Here is a 26,512-nt window from a genome sequence, read left to right as displayed (position 1 = left end):
AGAGGCAGCAAACATCCCTCTCCCTCTCTCCTTCTCTCTCTTTCTCAAATGCCATCTGGGTAGCAGTGGCCTCCAAATTATGTAGCAAAGGGCTGGAGAAGCACAGTGGCTTCTTTTGACATCTTGTGTTGTCGTACCCTTACTGCTGCCATCCTAGAAGTTGTATGTAGTCCTGAGCTATCCCTGTGTGTGTGTATATGTATGTATATATGATTTGTTTTCTTTTTGGGAAAACTACTGATAAAATTGATGGGGGTGGGGGGAAGTTTGGTTTTTTAATATCTGGTGGTGTTTTTATCACTAGAAGAATCCAGGTAACATACCATGGTGGCCCCAGCTTCTCTATGTAGGAAGTCAAGTTGAAGCATGGTTGTGTGCTGTAGCAATGGCAAATGCCAGTACACAGTAATTTATTTTGCCTTTGCTGCATATCAGGAGACCTGCCTTGAACTCTTCCCCAGATTAGGCTTAGATCAATTTGAATTTGATCTTATGCTTAATCAACAATTCCACTGCATGTGTTGGTGACAAAGAAGTATGGTAAGACTATCTATCCGACCACAACCATGTTTGAACAGAGTTATTTTGTTCTTATTTATGTATACTTTTGTCACGAAGGTGGGGCCTCCTTTTTTTCTTTATGACTTAAAAATGTTGATATTCTGAGTGCGTTTCCAGAGTTCTTAATATGATATGCCCATTAATAGATGTGATTTGGGCAACTGCACAACTTTTTCTGTAAGGAAAGCTATATTTGAGCAAATACGAGCAAACCGAAAAAAAATAATTATGGGGTTTTGGCAGAAAAGGGTTAGTAAATGCAAATTACTCCCTCCTCAGTTTACTCAAGTATTTGAGCTGTTACTGACAACTAGCAATATTAGCACCATAAGAAGAAAGCGTGTCATTTTTGTGGGGAAAACAACTTTGGAAAACTCTCAACACTACCCAGTTTTGAGAAAATACCTTGATATTATGATATTCCCAAAACTACCTATTATACTTGGCTTCTGATATTATTATAGGTGCATGGGATTTTCAGAATGCAAGGGAGATTTAGGAGTAGCATAAAAATAAATTTGCCTTAGTGGATAAATATAACCACACACATTCTAGTTAATTAAAATACGATAAACAGAAGATAAACAATCCAGGAGAACAAATCCTTAAAATTCTTAAAACGTAACTGTAAAAGCATTAAAAAGAAAGTTCGGTAGCCTTACAGCTGAAAAACTTGCTGCACAAACCTGTCTGGAGTCCTGAGTGGAAATGTTTACAGCTGTCTTTAAAATGGTGTCACTGTTTGCCCCGATTTGAACACAGTAAATCACACACAGTGAGCACTACATATAATTCAAAGGACTGGGTGTTTTTTTAATCAAATAATTCATCAAGCCAATAATAATTTATTCTTGGTAAGAGATGTAGAGCAAAAAATCTGTTGCTCAGTAGCTTTGTAACAGCTAGCTGAAGTCTCCATATGACCACCTCAGACATGCTCTAATGATGCCTGAGACTGGCATTTCCAATCCTAGAATGGCTCATAGACTTTATTGTATCCCATATTAACATACAGAAATCCAGTATGACTCTGTAGGCTGTTCTCTTCTAGGAAATATTCTGAATAAGCATTAAATAACTTTCTAATTTAGAAGACAATGAAAAGACACAGTCTGGGAATTAAATACTAACTGCTACAAATCTCAAATGAAAATGGTCAGTAGCACTCTCTCTGGGCTGCTGGTATCTCTGCCTATCCTACCTCATGCAGATTCATTGCCAAAATGTAACAGGGGCTGCTAGTTCAAATGTGTCTACTGCCTCTTGCAATCCACAGTCCTGTTGCATTTGAATGAAAGCAGATTGGCTTTTCTCCTGTTTTCAGTGGCATGTGCAGTTTCTTTCAGCACCTTCATCAAAGGATAAGATGGCTCATTCATCTTTACCCTGCCCCAGAGCTGTTGGGCTTGCCAAAGAAGGATCCTGGCAACACTGAATGCAGAGTCTTGGAGTTGGTAGACTGCCTGCCTTCCTCCTTGGAAAAACCTGCTCATGATCTAGTCTCCGTCTGGCTCTATTAGTGCCCAGAAGAGTTATCATACTGAGGAGTGGGTATTTTGCTGCAGCCCACAGCCCTCCATCTGACCTTAGCACCAGCAGCATAACTCCTCATCTGAATTGCAAAGATGCTACTGAAGCCTCCTTCCAGATTCACGAGCTTCTGCCAACCACACCACAGTAAGTCCCTCATACTGAGCTCCCTGCAACGCTCTTCACAGATGGAGCCCAACAAAGTCTCCAGCCTCCTTTCTGCTCCAGGCAGGTGAGGCTTCCCGGAGACATCCCAGTAACACCAATATGCAGAGGGCACCAAGTTTCAGTCCCTTCTTTCTTCTTCCTTATCCTTTCCCCACATCATGCAATCCTATCAGCTACTTAATGAGTAATTAACAAGTAGCTGAAGATGCTCAGATGTTCAGTGCACTGAAGACAAGCACAGCCATGACAAAAGGAGGACCTGCTTCGGGGAGTTTAATTCCTCAAATCATCAGCCCCCAGGGAATATGAAACCAGTAGATGATACTCAGCCTCTCAGTTACTATTGGAGCATTGCAAGGTGTTGGAGACAAGGAAAGCTCCTGCCTACCTATGGCTCAGAAAATTAACTTTACAGAAGAACTCTGCTGCCATTATCATTTCCAAGACAGACTGTGGGGTGCTAAGTGGAATGGAAAAATCTACAACTTACACAGCAGCATTTATGAATGCTTTGAACAGTCTCTTTCATTTCAAGATCAAAATCAGTGTCACAGTCTTAGTACGCAAGAACCTTAACAGGATAAGTTGTATCTACTTGCAGCCCTCCAGAGCAGCTATGTTTTCACAACATTGCTACAGATAAGAAGTCAAGATAAAGGATTTATGTGGGTATTTGGGGTGGTAGAACCTGGATATGAAAAGAACTGTCATTAAAAATGAGTCAAAACTAGATCCAAGCTGTGTTCCTTTTGGAAAACCAGCCCCACAGATTTCTCTCTGTCCATCCCTGCCTTCTAGAGAATGGAAGAAAAAGAAAATAAAAGAATGACCAATGTAAGAAGGAATATAAATCTTCCTAAAGAGACAGTGGAAAAGAAAACTGCCCTTTCCAGAACAGTGATAAATACACTGCTGGGACTGGTGTTTAAAAGCCATATTAACTTTGGCATAGGAAAGACAGTGAGGCACATTTGACTATGCAAGAACAGCAATGAGAAAACCGTTGGCATGGATGGTAATAGAGCTGAAGAAACATGAAGACCTGGGGACTCTAAATTTTCACAATTGCTCTCTCCATCTTGCTTAGTGGTCTAGTCTGTTTCTGGGGTCAGTGCCCTCAGTCTGCTCTGGGCTGGGACTCTGCGAGCCCTTGCCCTGTGGATCAAAAATTGGTCAAGTGAAAAGGCAAGCTGAATGAAAAAAGTCCACCCTGTCACACATGGCTTCTGGCAGAGGTGTTCAAATCAGCAAAACCTCTCCTCAGCTGACACCCACACTGGAAAATCCATAAAATGGCTCCACTGTTAAAAAACAAAATTAAAAGGTCCTGTACACAAGAAGCCTTTCAACAACTCTTTCCATGGCTTTGTTCATTTTCAGAGCCTTCCTATCCAGATGTTCTAAGGCTTTTTTTGGCTACCTGTCCCACAAAACACAAATAATAAAACACAAGCAATCTGCACCTGCCTCTCTGAGTCAGACCAGCACTTGTACCTAAGTTGAGCACTGCATCTCTGACAGTGTTTAATATCTACTTGTTTTTCAGGAGCCTCCCCCCAGGCTTGATTACCATAAGACTTGAACTCATAATTTAGTCAGAGCTAATGAGGATTATTAAAACATCCTGAAAATTAAGGATACACTTTACCAATTGTTCTGCTTTTCTGAAAGTCACTGAAAGAAAAAAAAAAAAAAAAAAATAGAGCTTTCAGCTGTGAAAAAAGTTACTCTTTCATTAACTGTCCAGTAATTGTCAATCTAGGGTAATCTGCATAACCAAATTAAAGCAATTGACTTTCCTTATATTTACCTTAAGCACTTGGAACTGTAAGATTACTGTCTTGACAATTTCATGGATATATATATGAAATTAATTAATAAGCTATTCAAATTGGTATGATTTGCATATTTGAAGCTAATTAGAAAAGTAAGCTCTAGAATTTCAAAATCTTAGAATACATAGGAAATGGAGGGGGAAAGCTGATAGCTGCAGGACTAATTTGCTTTAAAAGTTACCTTGACCTTATTAACTGTATTTGGAATAGGCTTTTGTTGCATAGGATATGCTAACATTCCCCATGGGATCTGAGATCATGTGGAATCTATGTGAAGTATAAATGCATATATATTGCATTTGTGTGAGCTGGCACGATGTCGGTTGGCCCACATGAGTCAGTGCAGGCAGAAATGTAATGGCAGACTTCATGGCAGGTGTCACATTTTTCCTAATTCCCCATATTGCACCAAATAAACTTTTAATTCCCTAGTGTAAGTGATTTCAGTCTCTTCTGCAGAGCTGAGAATGAGCATGTCACATTGCACTGGAACAACTCGGGGCTTTTTCCAGGGAAATCAGCAAGGTGTTCTCCATTTTCCCCAGTGAAGGCAGCATCTAACACCTCAATTCCCTGTTTTCCTGAAAGATGGGGCCCTATTCCAATAGGCATTAAAACCAAACCTCAGTTTATGAAAATCATCAAAAACTTGCTGGTGCTTCACTCATATTAGAGTTATAGGCATGATTTTTTTTCTTCATGAAAGCCCCTTGTAATATTTTTTCTGTTTTAAAATAGAATCAAATGGAATGTAATTTAAAATTTAAATTGCAAAATTTTCAGTAAAATATCATTTTAATAGAAAATGAAAAACATTTGCTTAAGTATAAACAGTTTAGTCTGAGATTGCTTTTTTTTCTTATTTATATAACATTTCTAATGTAAACGAAAGGTCAGATTGATAATGTGCAAGGACAAAACATGAGATTTCAATCTTACGTTTCTAAAAACTTTTCTTTCAAAATTGACATATTTCTACAGAACATTTCACTTTCAGCACCAGCATTCTTCTAACAGGAAATACTTTTGTAGGAAAACTAAATAATTCTAGTTAGTTTTATTCAAAATATTCCTAGAAATTCTCAGAGGACTGCATGCTCAATGGAAGATTGCAGAGTTTGAGCAGCTTGGCTGGCTTTTTTTTTTTTCTTCCCCTGCTAATAATTTTATTTCACTGTGAGGTTTGGGGAATTGAGAATTATGCCATCTGCAATCCAGTAGTATTCCTTGTCAGAGAAATACCAGATACATTTCTGCCTGGTTTTATAATAACTTCACAGACTTTGGTGGCAGGTGGATTATCTCCAGAGTTCTTGTGATTAAATCCACACACAGCAGTGGCAGACTGAGGACTCTGGAGGCGGCTGTGGTAACTCCCCAGTGTAATGGCAGACTATCACCTGCCAGCAGCCAGGTTGATTTGAAACCCTAACTCTTTCCAGCTCTCCACAAAGACTTGTGTTATTCAGACAGCCTCCTGAGGTCACTTGCGACTTTTGACACTGCAAACACGAGAGCCTAGTGTCTTCTATCATGTCTCCATGGCACTGATAAATTCTAAGCCTCTTTTTCTCCTATACTCCAGTAAATTCTTGGCTTTTTGAAGCTCATGTCCTTGCAGATCCCATGTGTGAAAGAAAAGTCTCCAGAACAGTAGTGCTGTTGGCTTGCCATTGCCCTATTTGTGTCTTCTACATCTGGTCAAGATAAAGTTGCCAAGCAGTTGAAACAGCCTGTCAGTTCTTTTTCACTTTGTGTAGCAACAAAATCAAATCACTGTTGCTCGTCAAGTGTCCCTTAACAGAACTGCTTCTAATTCCCCTCAAAATCTTACCTATGGTTGTATGAGTTCATTTCCCCAGAATTACTCTTTCTGTCCATCATTTTTTGTCCAAGAAGGTCACAGATGCAGTATGGCTAAAACAGGCAGAAGTCTTGGAGGATACAAAGAATTTGAACCAGGAAAGACTGATAGCCTAGAACTGCAAAGGAGCTACAAAGCACTACAGCCTGCTCAGGCAAACTCTACAGTGCAGTGTGTCAGAAACATCCTTCCTGCAATGAGCAGAAAAAAGCAAGAGGTGAACATCTATCATCCCCTTCCTCATGGGAGAAGGCTGACAGACCACTGGCCAATCTTCCATCTTCATATGTAACTTTTCATTCTCCAAATGTCAACAGCAATCAAGGAAACAGCAGACATCCATCACGAATAACCAATTACTGCAAGAGGTCTCCTAAGAGCTTCATTCACAAGCCGTATTTTCCTCAGTAGAGAAATGTCATTCCAGATTGTTTGTCACAAAAGGCAACATAAGCATCTAACCACTTGTTTTCTTGAGAAATATTAAGATACCCTGTCATATCATGGTGCCAAAGTCTCACAGATTTCCTCTCACCTCTTCAAACATAGGGCTACCAGGCAAAATTAGAAGGCTGCCATTGAATCACTGCATTGACTGAGATTGACTCTGACTAATAAAGCAACAATGACACTGTGCATTCAGCTACTTAAATGTTCCCCAGATAGAGCTAGACCAAAGTTCTCCACAACATAAAGGTTGGATTCCTTATTGTAAAACTGGATTCCTCTCTATGAATGGAAGAAGTCTTGTTAGAAAATAAAAAGGAAACAAACATATCAGCAAGGAAATTTTATTCCTCAAACATCAGGAAATATCCGCTTAGACTTCCAAGCGGAGGCTGGATCCTCTGGAGGAGCTGAACTCATCATCTTCAGTGTGTAAAAAAATCACTATCATCCACTGTGCTGGTAATGGGAAAGCCACCTGCCTGCACCATCACCTCAGTGGCAGTCAGGCTTCTACAACTACTGAAACACACTTAGCAGGCACGTGTGCTGTACAAACCTCATGGAGCTCCCCCTCAGGTATTTCTAGGTGCTGCTTCTCTTGATAGCCATTATAGTTGTCAGCAAACCAGCTCAAAACCCCAGGGAACACAAAACCTGTCAACGTGGTCATCCATCTCCAGTGTTCTGCAGGAATGAGGTGGGATCCATATCTCTTCTCAGGATTTTTCTACTGAAACCTTCATTGGAATCTATCTATTTACACACCTTATTGCTTTCTTCACAATCTTTGTCTATCCAGAAGATATTCTAAGCCATGGATATTTCAGGGTGCTTTGATACTGTCATAGCAGTGCAAAGTCTTTAGTCTTTTCATATTTTTGCTCCTGTCTTTACAGTTCTGAAGAGCCAAGTCATCCCTTCTCAGAATTTCAGAAGGGATTACATTACAAGCATAACCATTGTATGATACTGACTGTTAGAAATTGCACTTGAAGCATTGAAACTTGTTCTCCTGAACTGCAATTTGTATCCTCTCCTAGCTTTCAAAGCATTCATGCTGTAATCCAGATTTGGAAATCCAGAAACACAACATGTTAAAAACTATTTCCCTGATTTGATGGCAAGATCAGACATTGGTTGATATGTCAGTCAGTATGGAGATTCAGGAGACTCTGATGCTCTCTGTACCCATCTGGAGGTGGTGTGTTCTTTGCAAATAGTCACTAGTAAGCCTCACTCCCACCTATTCAGGTCGAGCAGAATTAGCAGGAATACAGTACTATCAGTTACCTTATTCACTGCTGTGATCTCTTAGATTTTAAGTATCTCCATTGAACAAACTTTATTTCCCATAGACTTCCTTACTTGGGATCCTGAATTCATGATGGGCATGAGCTGTGTCTTCCACTTTTGTGCCTGTAGGGGCTTTAAGGATGCACACAGGTTAGCAGCATCTCAAGCAGCGTGTCTCTTTGACATGTTGGTGCTCTAGTACACCAACAGGTGTATCCATACATGCCAGCAACAACATTCTGAGGAGGTTTTCAAACCTCCTCAGGTTCAGGGATGCTTCAGGGATCCTTTACTCTACTGAATCTTTACTTTGGCTCCTAGAACCTGCTTTTCTCTTTCTTGACCTCTTCTGCTCCTTAGCATCTCTGTTACCTTTTTAAACACTTTGACATCAAGGGGAAAAAAAAAAAAAAAGAAAAAAAGAAAAAAGTTGTCCAAGCAGTTTCATTGGACTCATTCCCATGAATGTCTTTACACAGACACATCCTGCCTCAGTGTTTCTCTTCCCACTCTTAGCCTGTGGGTTCCCTTCTACCTCACTCTTCCTATGCCCTGGATTTGTTTGTGATTTATACTTCAGGTCCCTTTTCTCTATGATATAATTGTGCAGATGATCCTGTCTTGCCTGATCTGGCTGTTATTGTTGTTGAATCATAGAATCATAGAATCATAGAATCATAGAATCCTAGGGGTTGGAAGGGACCTTGAAAGATCATCTAGTCCAACCCCCCTGCCAGAGCAGGGTCACCTAGAGCACATCACACAGGAAGGCGTCCAGGCGGGTTTTGAATGTCTCCAGCGAAGGAGACTCCACAACCTCTCTGGGCAGCCTGTTCCAGTGCTCTGTCACTCTTACAGTAAAAAAATTTTTCCTGATATTCATCTTAAACCTCCTATGCTCCAACTTGTATCCATTACCCCTTGTCCTATCACTGGTCTTCACTGAAAAAAGCTTAACTCCATCGTCTTGACACTCACCCTTTACATATTTGTAAACATTGATGAGGTCACCTCTCAGTCTCCTTTTCTCCAAACTAAAGAGACCCAGCTCCCTCAGCCTTTCCTCATAAGGGAGATGTTCCACTCCCTTAATCATCTTTGTGGCTCTGCGTTGGACTCTTTCAAGCACTTCCCTGTCCTTCTTGAACTGAGGGGCCCAGAACTGGACACAATATTCCAGATGTGGCCTCACCAATGCAGAATAGAGGGGGAGGAGAACCTCTCTTGACCTACTAACCACACCCTTTCTAATACACCCCAGGATGCCATTGGCCTTCTTAGCCACAAGGGCACACTGCTGGCTCATGGTCATCCTCCTGTCTACCATGACCCCCAGGTCCCTTTCACCTACACTGCTCTCCAGCAGGTCAGCCCCCAACCTGTACTGGTGCATGGCGTTTTTCTTCCCCAAATGCAAAACTCTACACTTGCTCTTGTTAAACTTCATCAGGTTTTTCCCCGCCCAAGTCTCCAGCCTGTCTAAGTCTCTCTGAATGGCAGCACAGCCTTCTGGTGTGTCAGCCACTCCTCCCAGCTTGGTGTCATCAGCAAACTTGCTGAGGGTACATTCTGTGCCCTCATCCAGGTCGTTGATGAAGATATTGAACAACACCGGTCCCAGTACCGACCCCTGAGGGACTCCACTAGTCACAGGCCTCCAACTAGATTTTGCCCCATTGACTACAACTCTCTGACTTCTTCCTTTCAACCAGTTCTTGATCCACCTCACTGCCTGATCATCAAACCCATACTTGATCAACTTATCTACAAGGATGCTGTGGGAGACGGTGTCAAATGCTTTACTGAAATCAAGATAGACCACATCAACCGCTCTACCATCATCTATCCACCTAGTAATTTCCTCATAGAAGGCTATGAGGTTAGTCAAACATGACTTACCCTTGGTAAAACCATGTTGACTGCTCTTGATGACCCCCATCTCCTTGATATGTCTAGAGATAGTGCCAAGGACAAGTTGTTCCATTACCTTTCCAGGGATGGAGGTGAGGCTGACCGGTCTATAGTTACCCGGGTCCTCCTTCTTGCCCTTCTTGTAGACTGGAGTGACATTTGCTATCCTCCAGTCCTCAGGCACCTCTCCTGTTACCCATCCTGTTGCCTTTTCTCACTCAGTTATGTCTGTGCTACTTCTGCCCCAAATGACAAGAGCAGGGTAAAATACTAGAAGTTCCTTTGTAGGTTAAACCACAGGTAGGGGAAGAGATGAATGCAAGTAAAACACAACCAAAGCTGCCCTCTGTTAGGTGATGTAGCTTCTCCAAATCTCCCTCACAAGACATTAAGCAGATGAGGATTTGCTTTTGTACATTGTTCTGAGATTTGTAGTACTGAAATCCTGCCCACTTCAGATGTCCATTAGGCACTCTGATTCCCAATACCCATCACCATGCCTCCAGCCTTGTGAACTGATGTGACTACGTTCTCAGGTGCCAGGTGCCTGTCCTTGTCCTGAAGTTGGCATCCCCACATCCCTTACGAGGCTCAAGATTCTCAGAAAATCTAGCACTAGCTCTCTCAGCTTCATAGTTAGGAATGGCCACACTTGAAAGTCCCAGCAACAGGTTATCCAATATCTGTGCTTAGGTCCATATGGTGACCTTCTGGTGGAAAATGGTAGGATTTAGCTCCTTTCTAAAATTTTTGTGGATATCAGAAAATGTATTCAGCAGCCTGGAGCTGGGAGTTCATTTACCCCTAATATACAAAAAATACTGCACACACAAGTGTTTCAGGAGCCTCAGCCCATAGCACCAGTTTGTACAAACACCACCTGCCAGTGCTAATGGAAACTCCTGTCCTGCTTTTGAGCCTTCACTGTAGGTAGTGATATAAATTGCTAAATATTTGACCCCATCTTAAAACACAGGCCAGTTAGCTCAGGGAATAACAGAGGAGTAAGTCAACTTCTACTCCACTTTTCTGGCAGTGTTGAAGATGCTCAGAACCTTTGGTTTCTAGTTTTTCAATGGGATGCCAGCTCCTCCGAGTTGAGCCTCACATATCAACAGTGCCTTATATAGTCATAACTTTTTATACTGATTTTTTTACCCTGCTACATTACTATTTTTTTGCACTTCCTGATGAAACACTAACAATATCAAAATGGCAATTCAGGCATAATATTCAACAGTAACTTACAAGACTTCTTCAGCTAGTCAGCCACAGATGCACCAATACTATCAGCCAGGAAAGACAGAGAGTCCTGAAAGGTCCTGAAGATGGAGCTTTGTACCTTCTACCAGGAATGCAGCGACTAGCAGAATAAGGGTCCTTCTGTTGTTAGAAAAGACGATTTGCAAAATTAGAAAGAGGAAAGGGGATGGGGTGGAAAAACTCTTTGCCAGAAAGGAGATGTTTGCCCAGCAACAAAAAAAGCAAAATTAATGCCTGGTCTGTCAGAAAAGTCTCTGTGGGCACCACTTCTTTATTGGATATTCAAGCCAACTTTTGCCTTTTTGTGATCTGAAAAGACAACACAAGAACCAACATGTGAAAGAGGAGAAAAAAAACAATGAAATCTAACACTACCAAACCAATGAGTTAACCCTAAAGACTATTACACAATTGGGCGTACCTTGAGTGTTAATTTTTTTCATTTGCCTCTATCACCAAATAGGCTGTGCATCCAAACAGCAGTTTATATTTAGGTAAGACAATGCCAGTTTGCTTACTGCAGTGTCCTTGGAGACCAGGAGCATGCTGCAGGAGTCCTCCATGGCACTAGAGGTGAATTCTGCCATTGGCAGAAGAAGAAACACATCACTTTCACCTTTGATAATATAGTCATGGGAAATAATGACAGACAGGTTTGGCATGTGGGGCATATGATAGAGATTAGGCCTGAAAGATTATGTTACTGTTGAACTGCAGGACTCCCGAAAAAGCTGGGCTTCTATAATTTTCAGTTCTGCTTTTTAAACCTAAGGGTATTTTCAGCCTTAGGTGTTTTTTAGAACTCCTCTCAGTATTGGAAATGGCCACAAAAGTTAAGCAAGGGATGTCAGGCAGAGTGTTTGCAGTAACTAGACTCTTCCAGGCATGACCAGGACTCAGGTCAGCTCAGCCTGGCCTCCAAGGACACATCCATTGGGTCCCTGGAGCTTTGCTGTGAGGTGGTGAAGGAACAGTAATCTAACCAGCTTTACCAACCCACCTTCCACAGCTGGCAGTGGGTGTTGTATGGTTGCCAAGAGCTGATTAGACTGTCCCAATCTATTTTCTTAATAACAGCATTATCACCCAGAACTATGTGTAAGGGAACTGGGATATATTAACTGTTGCTTTAGCACTGTGATATTATGGGTTTACAAATCAGACTGATGCACTAGAAGCTGGCTGGTCCCTGTGCAGACGTGGCTTGGATCTGAGCTTGGGAGCTAAATCAGCCTCTGTATTGAACTTCATAGTAGTGATACTAGAGACATTTTAACAATACCAGTACCTCCACTGCCTGGATGCACATACTGGGTGCAATTCACATGTGGTGGTAGTGCATACAGCTTACATCAAATTCAGTGGGAGTTGTACCTACTTCTGCCATGGCCAGCTTTGACCCTGGGCATCCTAGGGAATAAGCCCAGCCTCTTGTGCATTTCTTTCAAATTCCTTTTTGCCCTCTGCTGCCATTTTGTTGCTCCTGTGTTACCCAAAACCTAGTTTACTAGGGCTCTTGATTGGAGACTTATTACAGCTTATTTCTGTCTGCCTTTCTTTAAAGCCAGCTGAACATACCCAATGCTCTTCCTCTATGGTAAGACCGAAAATACAGACCACCCTCCCAGCTTCTGTGACACTCTTTCTAACACACTCCTTTATTCTCTTCCCTGTGATCACGAGTTCTCTCTCCAAGCCCAGCCTAGTTATTTGTGCATGAAGCTGCCATGTCATGTATTGGTGTGAGTCTGGTGTTCACATGAGCTGTGAATATTCTGCACATGTGTATTTCTTGTGCATCCTGAGCTTTCCTTTGGTCAAGTTAACTGTCGTTCTGCCTTCTAATGAATCACCAAGAGAGAACTAGACCTAATAAGATTTCTTGCTAGCAACAAACTGCATCACTAGCAATGTGACACTTGAATGAGTTTGCAATGAGATTCCTCCAGATAAGAAAGTTGAGACTCTGAAGTTCCTCATCAGTGTGATTCACTGCAGCATTTGAGTTCATACTTTGCACACAAAAAATAAAAATAAATTAAAAAGAAAAAAAAAAGTCATGCAATGGTGCACACAAATTCTGCGACCTTGCTGTACAAGGCAATTCCCACACCACCCCAACAGTTGTAGAACCATCCTCCTCTGGCAAGGATATGCCTTCAAAAGGCTGGATGAAAGCCAGGAGAAAGCAAGCCAGGCTACTCAACACCAGCTAATCTGTAGCCACCTAGTCTTAAAATGACTGTAATCTCCTGAGGTATCAGTGAGTGTTTTTGGCTAAGTGGTTTGATGCCAGTAAGTTGCAGATTTATGTCAGGGAGGAATTTGTTCTATTTTATCTGCTGCTTAGACATTCCCAACTCCAGGACCCTAGGAGGACTGGGATAATTTTTCTGCCCATAGCAGCTGCCTCCTCTCAGCAACAAAAGTGAATTAATGCTAAGACCTCTGTTCGGACCCATGTCCCCCACTTGCTGCCATGCAAACAGTCAAACTGACAAATGCAGCAGCAGGTAGAATAAAAAAGCTTCTTTTTTTGTTGTTTTGATCACAACCACAGCAGTACTGCTGTTCACACAACTTTTAAATTTTGACCGCAACTCTATTTTAGGTGGTATGGGAGTTTAGCTTCTTAGAGGAAGTGAAAAGGAGGACATAGGATTTCTGTAGGTTTGGGAGAGATGTATGACCTTACAGTTAGCCCTCTGTGACTGTAGTGCTGAGAGTACTGAATGCAACAGTTTATTTACTTCTTGGAAGCCACATTCCCTCCTTCACCTCAGAGCAATTCCCTCTGATTCACTGAACCCACAGCCTGTTGTCCGAGTCAGAAAATGAGAATGATGTGAGATGCAGGGAGCACTCACATTTCTCCTTGACACAGCCTGTTCCTCTAATCTTTTTTCACCCGGTTACTGCACAGGCAGTGAGCATCAGCCTTTGCTGCAGACTGGAGGAGCTACCCAAAATATCCACTAGTCATTCACCACAGACAAACAAACTGCAGCTGGGGTGCAACCCTGAGCACCTAACTCTGTGCTTTCTGTGCAAGGGGGTTCACGCAGGCACTAGCAAATAGTTGTGGCCCCTGTGTACCCCCATGGCTGCACAGCAGGAGCTGGAGCACAGACCCAGCCAGGGCCAACAGAGGTGAGTGCCTATCTGCTCACCCTGGCTTGGAAACAGGGGCACACACAGAGCACAGGTAATGTCCTCATCTGGACATTTAATCCCAGAAATGTGTGTTGGGGTGATTCCCATGCCTTGGGTTTCATCAGGAGCAGACGGGCAAGCAGCTGCTGTTTTCATTGCCCAGTGACAGGAAATCCAAAGGGTCTGTTCTCTCTTGGTTTACACAGTGGTGAGTAGTTAACAATGAGGGTGATCTGCACTGTTTCTTCCCCCTAAATGTTGCTCTTTCTGTGGTGTTTAGACTCTAAGTGCAGTCTTTGCAGCCTGGGTGGGGACAGAGAGGGGTTTTCTGTACACTTCTTTGCCCCACGGCAGGTCAAGTGTCAGGGTGACAGTGTTATCTCCCCCCATGACAGGAGGTCACATTCCCACAGTGCTGCTAGTGGAAGTCACCATCTCCGCAGGCTTCACGCAGTATTTTAGGGGGATAATGAGCCAGGGATCAGGGCATTTTCTGTGCCTTGCCTCCCCTTGGGCATCTGCCACGGCCCAGGTGAGCCTGCCTCTGTGGCAGTGCCCAGGCAGACGTGGCCTTCACACACATGAATGCTGAGGAACGTCAGAGCTGGTTACAGGCCCAGGGGAAAATGCTTAGGGGACAAAGCAGATGCTGTGAGAGGAAAAACAAAACAAAACAGGCCAGGAGAAAGACTATTTTAAAATACTGCACCCTCGAACAGTAGCAGCGAAGCCAAAATAAAATGTTTAAAAAAATAAAAACAGAAGTCAGCGCACAGACTGTGGGAAATACAAAGGGGTCATGAGAAATGTGAAAGGCCTGAAGGCAGAGCAGCAAGGGGGCGGGGAGGCGAGTGATGGAGGCCCAGCCGCCAGGAGCAGGGCCGGAGCAGCGCAGGGACCGCCGGGCTGCCAGCAGCACAGTCGTCCCCCCGCCGGGTGTCACACCCCGGGGCAGCCCGGGACCCGCCACTGCTTCGCAGCAGGGGCAGCAGCACGTGGCTGATGCCTGGCACCAGATGCAGGGGAGCTGCTGGCTGAGGTGCTCACCCGAGTAGAACATCTGAGACAGGTCAACAGGGAAAATGTCTTTCTCCTTCAGTACAACGTCCAAGGAGAACTGTGTCTTTTCAGTGTGAGGAGGAGATGTAACCAAGGTGTTCATAGCATAACATATCCCTAACCCCCAAAAGTCCAGACGACCTGAAGAGAGACATTGATGGCCCCTGCAGAGTAGGCTCACCGCTGTGGGAGAGAGGACGGGCTTGACCTGCCTCAGCCTGTCCCTGGGGTGCCAGGGCAGTGCAAGCCCAGGGAGCAGTGCCAGGACAAGGAACAGTGCAGTGAGCTCTCAGCGTAGCGTCCTCTGTGGCCCAGGGCCCCTGTTCCTCCCGTGCTGTTGTAACTCCTGCCTCTGTGCCAATGGCTTCCAGAACGCAGAGGAAAATTCTCGCATCTCAATCACCTTCTTCCGACTCTTCCGCGTGATGCGTCTCGTGAAGCTCCTGAGCCGTGGGGAGGGCATCCGGACGCTGCTTTGGACCTTCATCAAGTCCTTCCAGGTACTCCTTCACTTACCTCTCTAAGTAAGACCTAACACTTTTTGTTTCCCCTTGGTGGCCTCCTGGGGAGGGGTTTCACCCAAGTGCCTGAGCCCAAAGGCAACTGGTCAGAGCTGTGCACACCAGTGACATGTGGCACAAATGAGAGTCAAGTCAATGGGGTTTGCAGGGGATGACTGCCTGGGGATGAGTTTCATCATTAAAGCATGAGTAATTGCTTGAGACCCTCCTGGATAGTCTTGATAGTTCAGTTCAGCTCAATTACTGCCTGTCTGTAACCCTTCAATCTCCTCTTTTTCTTTTTTTTCTTTTCTTTTTTTTCTTTTTTTAGCTGTATTTTATATCTATTGCTTTAATTGAAATATACAGTTCTGGGGAAGGCATGGGTCTCAATTAAGTTTCTCTTAGGCCTTGTTCTGAGGATTTCCTGTGAGTATTAGAGGTGTCTGCCCCCCATGCTTTCATCCAGAAAGAATTTCACCTTCTTGGCCTTGCACCTTTGGCCCTGGTAAAAATGCCAAGATATTAAATTGCTGCTGCTTTTGCCCTGGAGGCAGGTTGCATTTCAGTGGTAGGTAATGTACCAGAGTGGATATGGAGACACAAAGAAGACCAAACTAGGTAAGAATCATCACCTCTAGGGGAAAACAAACACCATGAGGTAGTTATTTGGTAGAAAAGTTGCTCCCAAAGCAGCCTCCAAACTAGCCAGATATAGAAAAATGGTAGTTAAAGGTGAACCGTAGCATATTCCTGCATTTTACAAGCACCTGACCTGGATTTACTGGGCCAGCACAACCTAGATGTCAGCTGGGGCAGGTCCAGAGAAAATGTTAGAGAAAGACAGCACAGGGACAGCAATGGTGCTGTAAACATCAGTAAAGATGCAGGACACACAGCTGGACAAAAGCATGAAAGAGTAACTTGTGCAATACGCGAGTCTTGAAATAGGAACCGGGTCCTTCAGATTGAGGCTTTAAATGGTCAATAGCATTTGTATTGACTCACATGGGAAAGGATTTGATCCACACTTTAATACTTAAACTCCACCAGCTATAACACAAACTGGGACCAAAGCCTACAGTGCTGTGGATCAACACGACTTCTGTGTCAGCAGAAGTAACACCTGTGTACACCAGTGATCAATCTGAACCTTTTCCAGTACCACTCTCAGGTGGTCTTGGTAGCCAGACCACCAGGCTCATGCCAAGAACTCTCATTTTGCACACTCCTCAACTGCCAGAGGATCTAATATTGAACAGCAGTTTCTGAGACATACATACTCCAAGTGAATTTTTCCATTGCTTACATGGTTGCTAACTTCTAGGTTGTTATTTGAGCAGCTCCAGTGGGAACCATTTTGTCTTTGTGCATAGGAATGAGATTCCCTTGGCACAGCTTAGCAAGCCCTGATGCGAGGGACAGTCACACTTTCCAGTTCCTGCTTCTCCTCCCCTTGCCTCTGTGCCCCTCCAACCTCTTTAGCAATAGCTCTCTCTTTTACCCTGAACTCAGCTTGCCACAGCTTTTGGCTGGAGAGAATGACATGGATGGGAAAGGGAGTGCCTGGTACTTCCCGCCGGTGACCTTCAGACCTCTTTGACTGGAGAGTCACTTTTAGGCAGGGTTGCAGGGTGATGGGAGAAAGTATCAAGGGAGGTATCTTCCACAGAAGAGGAAACAAAATATTAATACAAAAGCTCTACAAGTAAGTGCATTTTCCCTTGAAAGCCTTTAGCCATTTATAACATGGTATTCTCTGCTCAAAGCTCCTCCTCTCACAGCTACTGGGAGGCTCCTTCAGTAGCTAAGAATAGTCACTGTGGAGAGCTCTTAACTCAGCCACTCCCACTGTCAAAATCTGGGATCCCTGCAGACTTTGTCTGGCACAGGCTCTTCTCCATGTCCCCACATGCTTCCAGGAAGTGTCTCTGCTCACAAAAGGCAGCCTCATGAGCAACAAACTCATGCTGGAGTTCAGAGCCCATCGTAAGGACCATGTGCTGAGCGCATGGCAGGTATTCCTTGCACACAAGCTGGGGCATCCATCAGAGGAGAGTGCGGTGGGAAAATGCTCGGTGGGGTTTCCGCCTGCAGAGATAGCAACAGAGCCCAGGCTGGCAAGTGGGAGGAGTAGGAAGTGAGAGGGGTGCTGAGAGCAAGGCAAGGCCGTGGGAATCACAAGGACAAAGTGGTAACAGCAAAGAAGGATGGAGACAGAGGAGGACAGAGGCAGAAGAGTGGACTAAGGGTGGGGGTGGAGGTGGGAAGCTAAAGGAGCCATTTGGGAATAAGGGACAGAGATGAGTAGGAAGGTGCATCAATGGAGATGAGTGGGCTGAGCAGAAGAACTTGGAAAGATAGTGAAGGGCCAGAGAGCCAGGAGAGAAGACACTTTTCCCATCCTCATTTGAAAGACAGAAGAACTGATAAGATTATGCACCTCAGGTCTGTCTGGACACTCTCCCAGGAGCTCTTCTTAGGTCTTGGGTGTATCAAGTCCCAGCTAGATCAGCACAAAATGTTTGCAGCCCAGTTCAGAGGTAGTGGATCTCCACTGACATTGTGGGTACATACAGATTTGTCTGACCCCATAAAACACAGAGGAATCTGTCCCTGAGCCTCAAAATTATGATTACAGAGATTGTTTAAAGGCTTGGATTTCTACCATTTTAAGATCCAGATCTCTTTGAGATGATTTCTGCAAATCTTAGTCAAATCTCCATAGTGGTCAGTGAAAATTTTTCCTTAGTTCCTCCTGTAGGATTTAGCCCTGCTGATTTTTGGGGTAAATTTAAAATGTGTAAATAATCCTATATATATATATAATTTTAATAGTGTTGTAAGCTTTTTATTCTCTATGAAACAGGGTGTTCAAAATCAAGATCAGAGACTGTACTGTGTTTTCAGGATGAATGTGTCCACCCATTGCCGCTGAAGCAAGGTCTGGAAATCTCTGGTCTGAGCACTATATATTTCAAAAGCCACCGAGTAGAAATTTCCTCCTCAAAAGCCTGAGCCTGGGAGGTCCCAAGCCGTGCCCTTGATTCCTGCGGGTGGCAGAGGAAACCGATAGCACTCAACACTTTGCTGATTGCACAGGCCTCTTCCTTACCAGGCAGCTCTGCCTATCAGGGCTCTGCATTTCCTCCTCGGCAGCTGGTCACGGACACTTAGGGTGTTGCCGACACTATCACACATACATAACACTGAACGGAGAGCAAAGCTGATGGTTGATGCTTGAGGTACTTAGGATGGTGCCACCCATTGTAGCAGAAGCCTTGGATTTGGATCTTGGGAGCTGTTGCCGGTTTATTGCACCAGACTGGAACCAGAAAAAAAATCACATTGCCCTTAGTGACAGAATAATACTAGTTATGAGGGTTTCCTTCTCTTGGTAAGCAGCTGTAGACGCTTTTTTTTGCCCCCGCCTTCCTCACTATGTCAAGGGCAGGACTGACTTGAAGGCAGCAGAGCTACATCATTAGGAGTGGGAGCAGAGTTAAAGCCTGCCTGAGCTGGGCGGCAGCAGCCTGGTGGCGAGGAGAGCAAGCAAATATGGGCCTGTAGAGGCACCTAGTGGCTACCTGACCAAATTACAGAGGCCAAGTTTGAGGCCCGCCTCTGCACAGCTTCCCAAAACCAGACTCCAGCGTGCAGAACTCGGTGGAGACAAAGTGTTCTCTATCTCTCTTTTTTTTTCTTTTTTTTCTTTTTTTTTCATTTCTAGGCTCTCCCCTACGTGGCTCTTTTAATAGTGATGTTGTTCTTCATCTATGCCGTGATCGGGATGCAGGTAAGTGATGCTGAAGAGCTCAACTGCATCTGTCTTCTGTTAGAGTTTTGGGAACTGACTTATAAAGTAACTAGATCAATGTGTGGTTGTAGGGGCTCACAAGAATGTTTTCCCCAGTAAGGTAAGATGGCAACTAACCTTGAAAACTGAGAAGGGAAAAAAAAAGAAAAAGAAAAACGAAAGGAAAAAACTCACCAAACCGTGACACATTTAGGGCAGAATGCAACATGAACATGCAAACGGTAAAAGGTCCATTCCTGCTCTCTGCTCTTTCAAAGGAATACCCAGAAGCAGTGGAAAAGGAGATTTACTGCCTTGTTCATTGGTTGAAAATAGATGTTTCAGTGAGCTTGTGGCCAGGCTGCACTGAACAAAACTGGTTTCTTGCATTGCTTTCACACTAGTATAACTTCCACTGCTTCGTAAAGTGCAGGTTTTGATTTACACCCATGAAGGTAGGTATGGGATCAGATCCAGTGTACCAATGCTTTATGCTTGTGCCAGTTTTTCAGGAAGCTGCATCAATACAGTATCCTATTCAGATGCAAAATGAACTTGGAACCAGCCTGAGCATTCATCAAGGAACTGATGTTGCATACAGACCATTGAAGAAAGCATGTAACATAGGCACAGTCTGTGACAGTCCCAGCCTCGATTGCTGTGCTGCTTTTCAAACTAAGTTTCACTTTCCACTTTGGTGATAATCAAAGATCTTAGACAAGTCAGCCACCTGGGACCAAAGACCAAATTATAGAATGGCATGGTATAATTGCTTCCAGAGGTCTTCAAACATGACAGGCTTCTTGGTTTCACAATGCTGACAGAAAATTCATCTGACCTCTGTGACCTTGTTTTAATTTGTTTCCTGTTATTATAATCACATCTTTTCACAGACACCATCTACCCTGCCCCAGCTTGAAAAAGAAAACTAATCTTTTCTTGAATTATCACAGGTTATCTCAATTGCCCCCAGTAATTACAGTTATAATTTAGTCCACTAGGCTCATACTGTAAACTTGCCAGTTTTGCCTTTAATACCTAACTAGCTCAAATGGCCAAGATCTTACAGGATTACCTGCTATATACAGAAAATCACTTCAGAGTATTACACTAGAGTTACGTAGCTACACAAAGCATTAAAATGGCTTCCAAGCACCCACACAGATGGGGTCTACAATGATTGGGGCACTGCCAGGGCTAGAGTTTTTTCTCTGTAAATCTATTCCCTTTTCAGTCAACTAGTTCTAAGTTGGCTATTTAAGCCTTGGCTTATGTTCAAGCCTCTGTTTAAATCATATCAGCAGCCTGAAGATCATACATCTGTCTTTCACATTGATCTAGATTACTAGGTCGCTTCCTGCCCTCCTGTCTTCCAGTAAGAAAACCAACTTTTTTCATCTTCCTTTTTTGCTTAGAGCCCACAAATCTGTTATCACCACTTTTTGTCCAAATGGCATCTCCGACATTTTCTGTGCTGCTTTCTTGAACCTGCTGACACATAGAGTTCCCTCACACATAGGGACATGTCGGAAGGAAAATCCTTCCTCATTCCATTAAGCATCTACCTTGAAAGACTAGATGTACCAGATCTGATGAAAACAAGAATTTTTCACACAGAGGAGACCTACCACTTTATCTCAGTTACTGCCCTGACTTGGAATGTAGCAACATTCAAGCCTCATTAACTAATGTGCTGAACTGGAAAAATCCAAATTGATGCTGATGGATGAAGCTACTCATATCATGACCCAAGAAGCACAGACTGGAGAGGCCATGAGAGACAAACCTCTAACTACAGCTACTCATAGGTGTCTAACACAAAGCACACGTAATAGCTGCCACCAGTGCCTCATGTGTGAGGGAAACTGCAGGATCGAAAGGAAAATCAGACTTCCAGTATGGGAAGTTCCCTGGCCTATACTTGCCTGAAATGAAAAATACGGGTTGCCTCAGCTCAAACTGCCCCATAGCTTTTAAGCTGTCCTCCTACTCCTCCTCAGTGCAGCTGGAGCTGTCACTGCTACCCATGGCAAGGGGGTGGTTGGGGCTGGGGAAGGCCCACACAACCATGAGGAAACCCCTGCAGAAAGCCTGCCATGTACAGACCCTCCCTCCTGCCTGGCATGGCCTTCCCGTCATTGTCCCTGAGCTTCTCTCCACATTGTTGTTTCTCTTGGGGTGTTAATTATCAGTGACATATGCTTGAAAAGAAGCTCCATGTTCTCTCAGAGCTGCTCTGTTCCTGCTGCTCATTTTGGCTACGAGATTACAGCTCTCAGTCCTTGAGATCTCTGTCACGTTGCTATCAACAGGGAATAAATAGTCCTGACTGACTATGCTGTGCAGAGACCGTTCTGCCAGGCAAGGTTTGTTAAGCTCTCAATCCTGGTGCCCAAAAGTACCAAAGACTTTTTCAAAGAAGTCTGAAGCTCTCCTGCAGTGGGGACATCACAACCAAAGGCAGGCCCTCAAAAAGGTTTGCTGATGGTTGCAGGATCTGTGCTGTGGCTGGATGAACCAGTCAGTGAAGTGATGGTTCATTGGAAGGAAGCCGGAAGCCATCCTGGTCTGGGCAGATCCTGCTGTCATCTTCACACTGCTGCATTCTGGAGGGGGCCTGAAGCACCTGCTGGTGATAAGCATGGCTACTAGAAGGGCAAACTTTTTTACAGTCTCCAGATCCAAGGCAACATACTTTACATTGTTTTGGGAAGGTCCAAGGCACCCGACAGAGCTGAAAGCAGAAGGCTTTGCAGCTGCTGGTCTTTTGCTATCATTTCCTCCTGGTGAGGACAGATGAGCAATCAAGGAAGGAGCCTTTTTCTTCTGTTATTGATTTCTTTCAGCTGAACCCCCTCCCCATATGAGTGCCTGTTAAAATAAGGTCCCATATCACATACAGTGTATGAAGGGATGTCTTCTTTTGAGAAAAGACACCTCTTGTTACAAAATGAGTGCTTTCCTGGTGATAAAGCACAAGCAAGGAAAGCACCTGTGGAATCAGTTTTTTAAGAGAAAAGTAGATTCTGTCAAATATCAGAGTCAGGGTGAGGCCAAGAGCTACAGGTGACAAGTGGTTTGGGGATTTTGCAGGGCTAATCTGAAAAGACCTCTGCTTTCTGCCAGGTATTTGGTAAAATTGCACTGAACGATACCACAGAAATCAACCGCAACAACAACTTCCAGACCTTTCCCCAGGCTGTGCTGCTGCTTTTCAGGTGGGTGTCTGACAGCTCTGGGTTGTGTCAGTCTGGGAGCATGCTCTGCTCTCAGACACAGCTTATCTCCTTCTACCATGTCATGCTCATGAGGTGAGTAGAAACATGTCCTTGAGCAGGGGAGCCTGGGAGTTGTGTCAACTGAAATGACCAGTCTGTTAAGCCTTCTACCCTGCCAGCTGACCCTGGCCAGCACTCAGTGCTGGGGAGGGAGGCAAGTCCTCCCACTCAGGAGGAAAGTAGCCAGTTTTCAGTGCTCTCTAATGTTCATATGCATCACAAACTCCTCCTTTCATTCAAATCAAGCCAGTATGACTTCCAGCTGATTTTAGCAGGGACAGGGACATGAGCTCCCACATGTGCTTTGGCATGGCCATGCCCCACTTAGCTTAGCACATAATCCTGCTCCAGCTGGGGCCATGTGTGCTGGGGCCACGGAGAGATGCTGAAAGGGTGGGGAGTTGTAATGAATTCAGCATTCTCTCCTTGTTTTCAAGGAGTTTTTTCATGCAATCCATACCCATGTCATATGTATCTTGACTTTGGCTGGTTGGAACATGACAGCCCCATACCCAGACTATCCAAAACCAGTCAGGAACATACAATGGCAACAAAGCCAAAAAGAGGAGCAGGGTATGCCAGTGTATGTCAAAGCCTGGCCATCAGCCTAACTTTCTCTTATTTGACCTCAGTAGCAAAATTCCCATCAATCTTTATGCGAGCAACATGTTGCTAATGTGCCAGCCCCTCTCAATGCTGTCTTCCCTTGCCATGCTCAGGTGTGCCACTGGTGAGGCCTGGCAGGAAATCATGCTGGCATGTCTCCCAGACAAGAAGTGCGACCCAGAGTCAGAGCCAGCCAACTCCACTGAAGCCGATCACTCCTGTGGCAGCAGCTTCGCCGTCTTCTATTTCATCAGCTTCTACATGCTTTGTGCCTTCCTGGTGAGTCTGCCGTAGCAACCAAAACCTGTCCTCTATCAGACTAGCCTCTGCCCCCCCAGACATCAGCATTGCACAGAAGAATAATGATCTCAAAGAGGGGAAATCTCTTCATGGGATCTTTCTCAGCAGCACCCTTTCATTGACAACACCTTGGTCACTGCCACTTGTGCCTCCCTCCAGCTCTGGAGGATGCTCTCCTTCCAATCCCAATCCTTTGTGCACAGCAAAGGAGCACTCTTCCCCCCTCCTCCTCAATGAGAAAACCAAATTAGAGTGTTGTGGGCTGTGCTGAGGCTAGCAACGCCTCAGCCACACTTCCCACCTTCCCTCCTACCTTCCTTCTGGCTGCTGCGCAGGTTTTTCCTCCCCTGCCAGCAGCAATGACTGTGAGAATACACATATCCCACTTGCATCTGCTCTGTGTTGGCAATGCGGCATTGCTCAGAGCGACAGCACATGCTCTGCAGCTGGCATCAGTGCACAAAACTCTCCCAGTGAACAGCAGCAACATTTTTAAAGTTTTGGTTGTGGGCCAGAAGAAAGGACTTTTATCTCAGCCCCACTGTCTATAGCGAATAAATCCCAGGTTCTCCCACCATTACCCTGTTCTGCTGGGCAAAGGCACAAGTAAATTAAAAGCCATCACAGCACATTTAAGCATTCAGCAAACTTGAGCCTCACCCATTTAGTAAGGAAGAGAAAAATAAGACCAGTTAAGAATATTCACCTCGGGGATCCTCCCATTAAACCGCAGGGCTGGCATGGGGAAACAGAAAACCCATCCCCAATGGCTTCCTAGTTTTATGAGTCCAAATCCAGATCTTAAATGGGAGAACCTGGTAAAGTCTGCTGTTAACCTGCCTCATCCATCAAGTCATCTCTGACTGTTCTTGTTTGCAGATCATCAATCTTTTTGTAGCTGTTATAATGGATAACTTTGATTACCTGACAAGGGACTGGTCCATTTTAGGACCACACCACCTGGATGAGTTTAAAAGGATCTGGGCAGAGTATGACCCTGAAGCCAAGTAAGTAACCCAGCCTGGATATCAGAGCTCCTCAGGAGAACAGGCTTGTTATTTTCTGTTCTCTAGACCCCGTGCAGTAAGTGCCATGTTCCTCCTGCAGGAATGTTGTTTTCTTTTTTTCTGAACAAAAAACAAACCAACCAAACAAACAAACCCAAAAACAAAAAGATACCTTCACAAGGTATTGCTGGTGAATTCATAAGCCATCAGTGCACAGATACACACAAAAATGTCAGCATTTAGGCTGCACTGTTACCTGGCAGGACGTTGCTTCACTTTCAGTCAGGGGGAGATACAGACTGTTTAGGGAGGGGCAGCAGGAGATGAAGCAAAGGAGGTTAGAGGGTTGGTTTATTGCTGCGTGTGTTTGAGATATTGAGCTGTGACTGTTCTATTTGACTTTCTACTCACAGTAGAGCTGCTGTACTTAGATTTCCATTTTGTCATATGTCATATAGGACTATCACAACCTGTACCTTCACATGGCTGCATACATTGTCTGCAGGGTTATTCACATCAGCAGACTTGCAGGGATTAGAAGTTACAGAAGAGCAACTCACACAAAGGCTTAAGTGACATTCAGTATTATATGCTCTGTTTGACACATGCTTAGGCTTAAAGTGTGCTTGGCTCCCTGTGGCATTACGGTGCAGTTGACGATTGTAATTGCAAGGCCATCTTCATAATGCAAAAACTGTGGAAAGAGATCTTTGTGTAAACTAAAAGCAGATCTCCTTAGGAGACATAGTGTCAAGATTGATTGGGGCTCAGACTCTGCTATATGTGAGGCCATGTCACATTATCAGAGTGATAAGTAAATTTAAACCCTTCTTCCCATTCATGGTGACTGCCCAGGGAGACTTTTAATATGGATAGAGGATAAGCACAGAATTCTAATAACTATACTGTTTGTTAACAAAACAGCTGCTACCATTTGCACTTATTTGAAGGCAAGAGTGCAGTGGCTGAAGCCATATAATAGATAGCTGCTCAGTCCAGATGGCATTCTGTTCTTTCCCATCTATAAATGGGAAGTTCTTTTTTGCCTCTTCCCGACCTACATCCCATGATTTGAAGCTTCACCTCTGACTCTGAAAGCTCTCTCCCTTCCATGAGAGAATTCTTCTTTTGAGTTGCCTTTTACAGAACTTAAAACAAACCCCACTACTGCTGTGAAGGAAGTTCAGCACTTTGTTTTGTGCTGGCCTCAATGACAGCCCGAAGCATAAACAAGTATCAGAAGACTGTGGCTTGGGGCTATTTATATGGGAGGTAAAGCTCCCAGGGAAAAAAAGATACCTTTTGCACCACTGTGCCTGCTATAGCCCTAAGATCAACAAGTAAATAATCAGCCGTAGATTTTGAGCAGGTCAGTGGTGGGGGGACAACCCCAAATTGTCCATTCATGCTCTAAAAAAACTGCAGCATTCAAAACACTGAAATCAATTGTTGCAAGTATTGACTGGTATATGACTGACAGCTGGGTCTTCTGAACCACTAGAAGATACATGAGCGCTGGGCAAGTCCTGAGGAATGCAGTGAATGCAGGAGGCCAGAAATAACACCTGAAGCTGCAACCCAGGCTACAGGCCATAGCAATGCAGGGCAGAGAAGGTCTCTGTAATGCAGCTTCTAGCTGCATCCCCACAGACAGCAGGCGGTCCCGTGGTAAGGACGCGACCCTCACTGTGCTTTCCTCTTCAGGGGACGGATCAAACACTTGGACGTAGTTACACTGCTCCGGCGGATCCAGCCACCCCTCGGCTTCGGGAAGCTCTGCCCTCACCGGGTGGCTTGCAAAGTAAGGCTCGCTGCGGTTCGGGGAGTGCTGGGAGTCACAGCAGCTAAATAGCCAGTGGTGGCATTTCCTAGCCAAGCCTGTCGCCCAGCCCGGGAGGCTCCCACTCCGCTGCCCGCCGGCAGGGGCTGGCGGGGGTC

General features: G+C 44.5%; 1 protein-coding gene across 1 annotated transcript in view; it reads left to right on the top strand.

Annotated features, from left to right (window-relative positions):
• CACNA1C (calcium voltage-gated channel subunit alpha1 C) overlaps positions 1-26,512 on the top strand; it is a 478,569-nt gene that overhangs the window by 433,987 nt on the left and 18,070 nt on the right. The window contains exons 33-39 of the mRNA XM_051608094.1: positions 12,440-12,472; positions 15,459-15,587; positions 19,318-19,383; positions 22,510-22,601; positions 23,381-23,546; positions 24,447-24,574; positions 26,279-26,375. Coding sequence (XP_051464054.1) covers positions 12,440-12,472; positions 15,459-15,587; positions 19,318-19,383; positions 22,510-22,601; positions 23,381-23,546; positions 24,447-24,574; positions 26,279-26,375 — 711 coding nt within the window. The remainder of the gene's footprint in view (positions 1-12,439; positions 12,473-15,458; positions 15,588-19,317; positions 19,384-22,509; positions 22,602-23,380; positions 23,547-24,446; positions 24,575-26,278; positions 26,376-26,512) is intronic.

This window comes from Apus apus, chromosome 1, assembly GCF_020740795.1.
Source record: "Apus apus isolate bApuApu2 chromosome 1, bApuApu2.pri.cur, whole genome shotgun sequence".
In the NCBI taxonomy this organism is placed as follows: Eukaryota; Metazoa; Chordata; class Aves; order Apodiformes; family Apodidae; genus Apus; species Apus apus.
The sequence above is the reverse complement of the archived record's forward strand: the minus strand, read 5'-3'. Positions and strand labels throughout refer to the sequence as shown.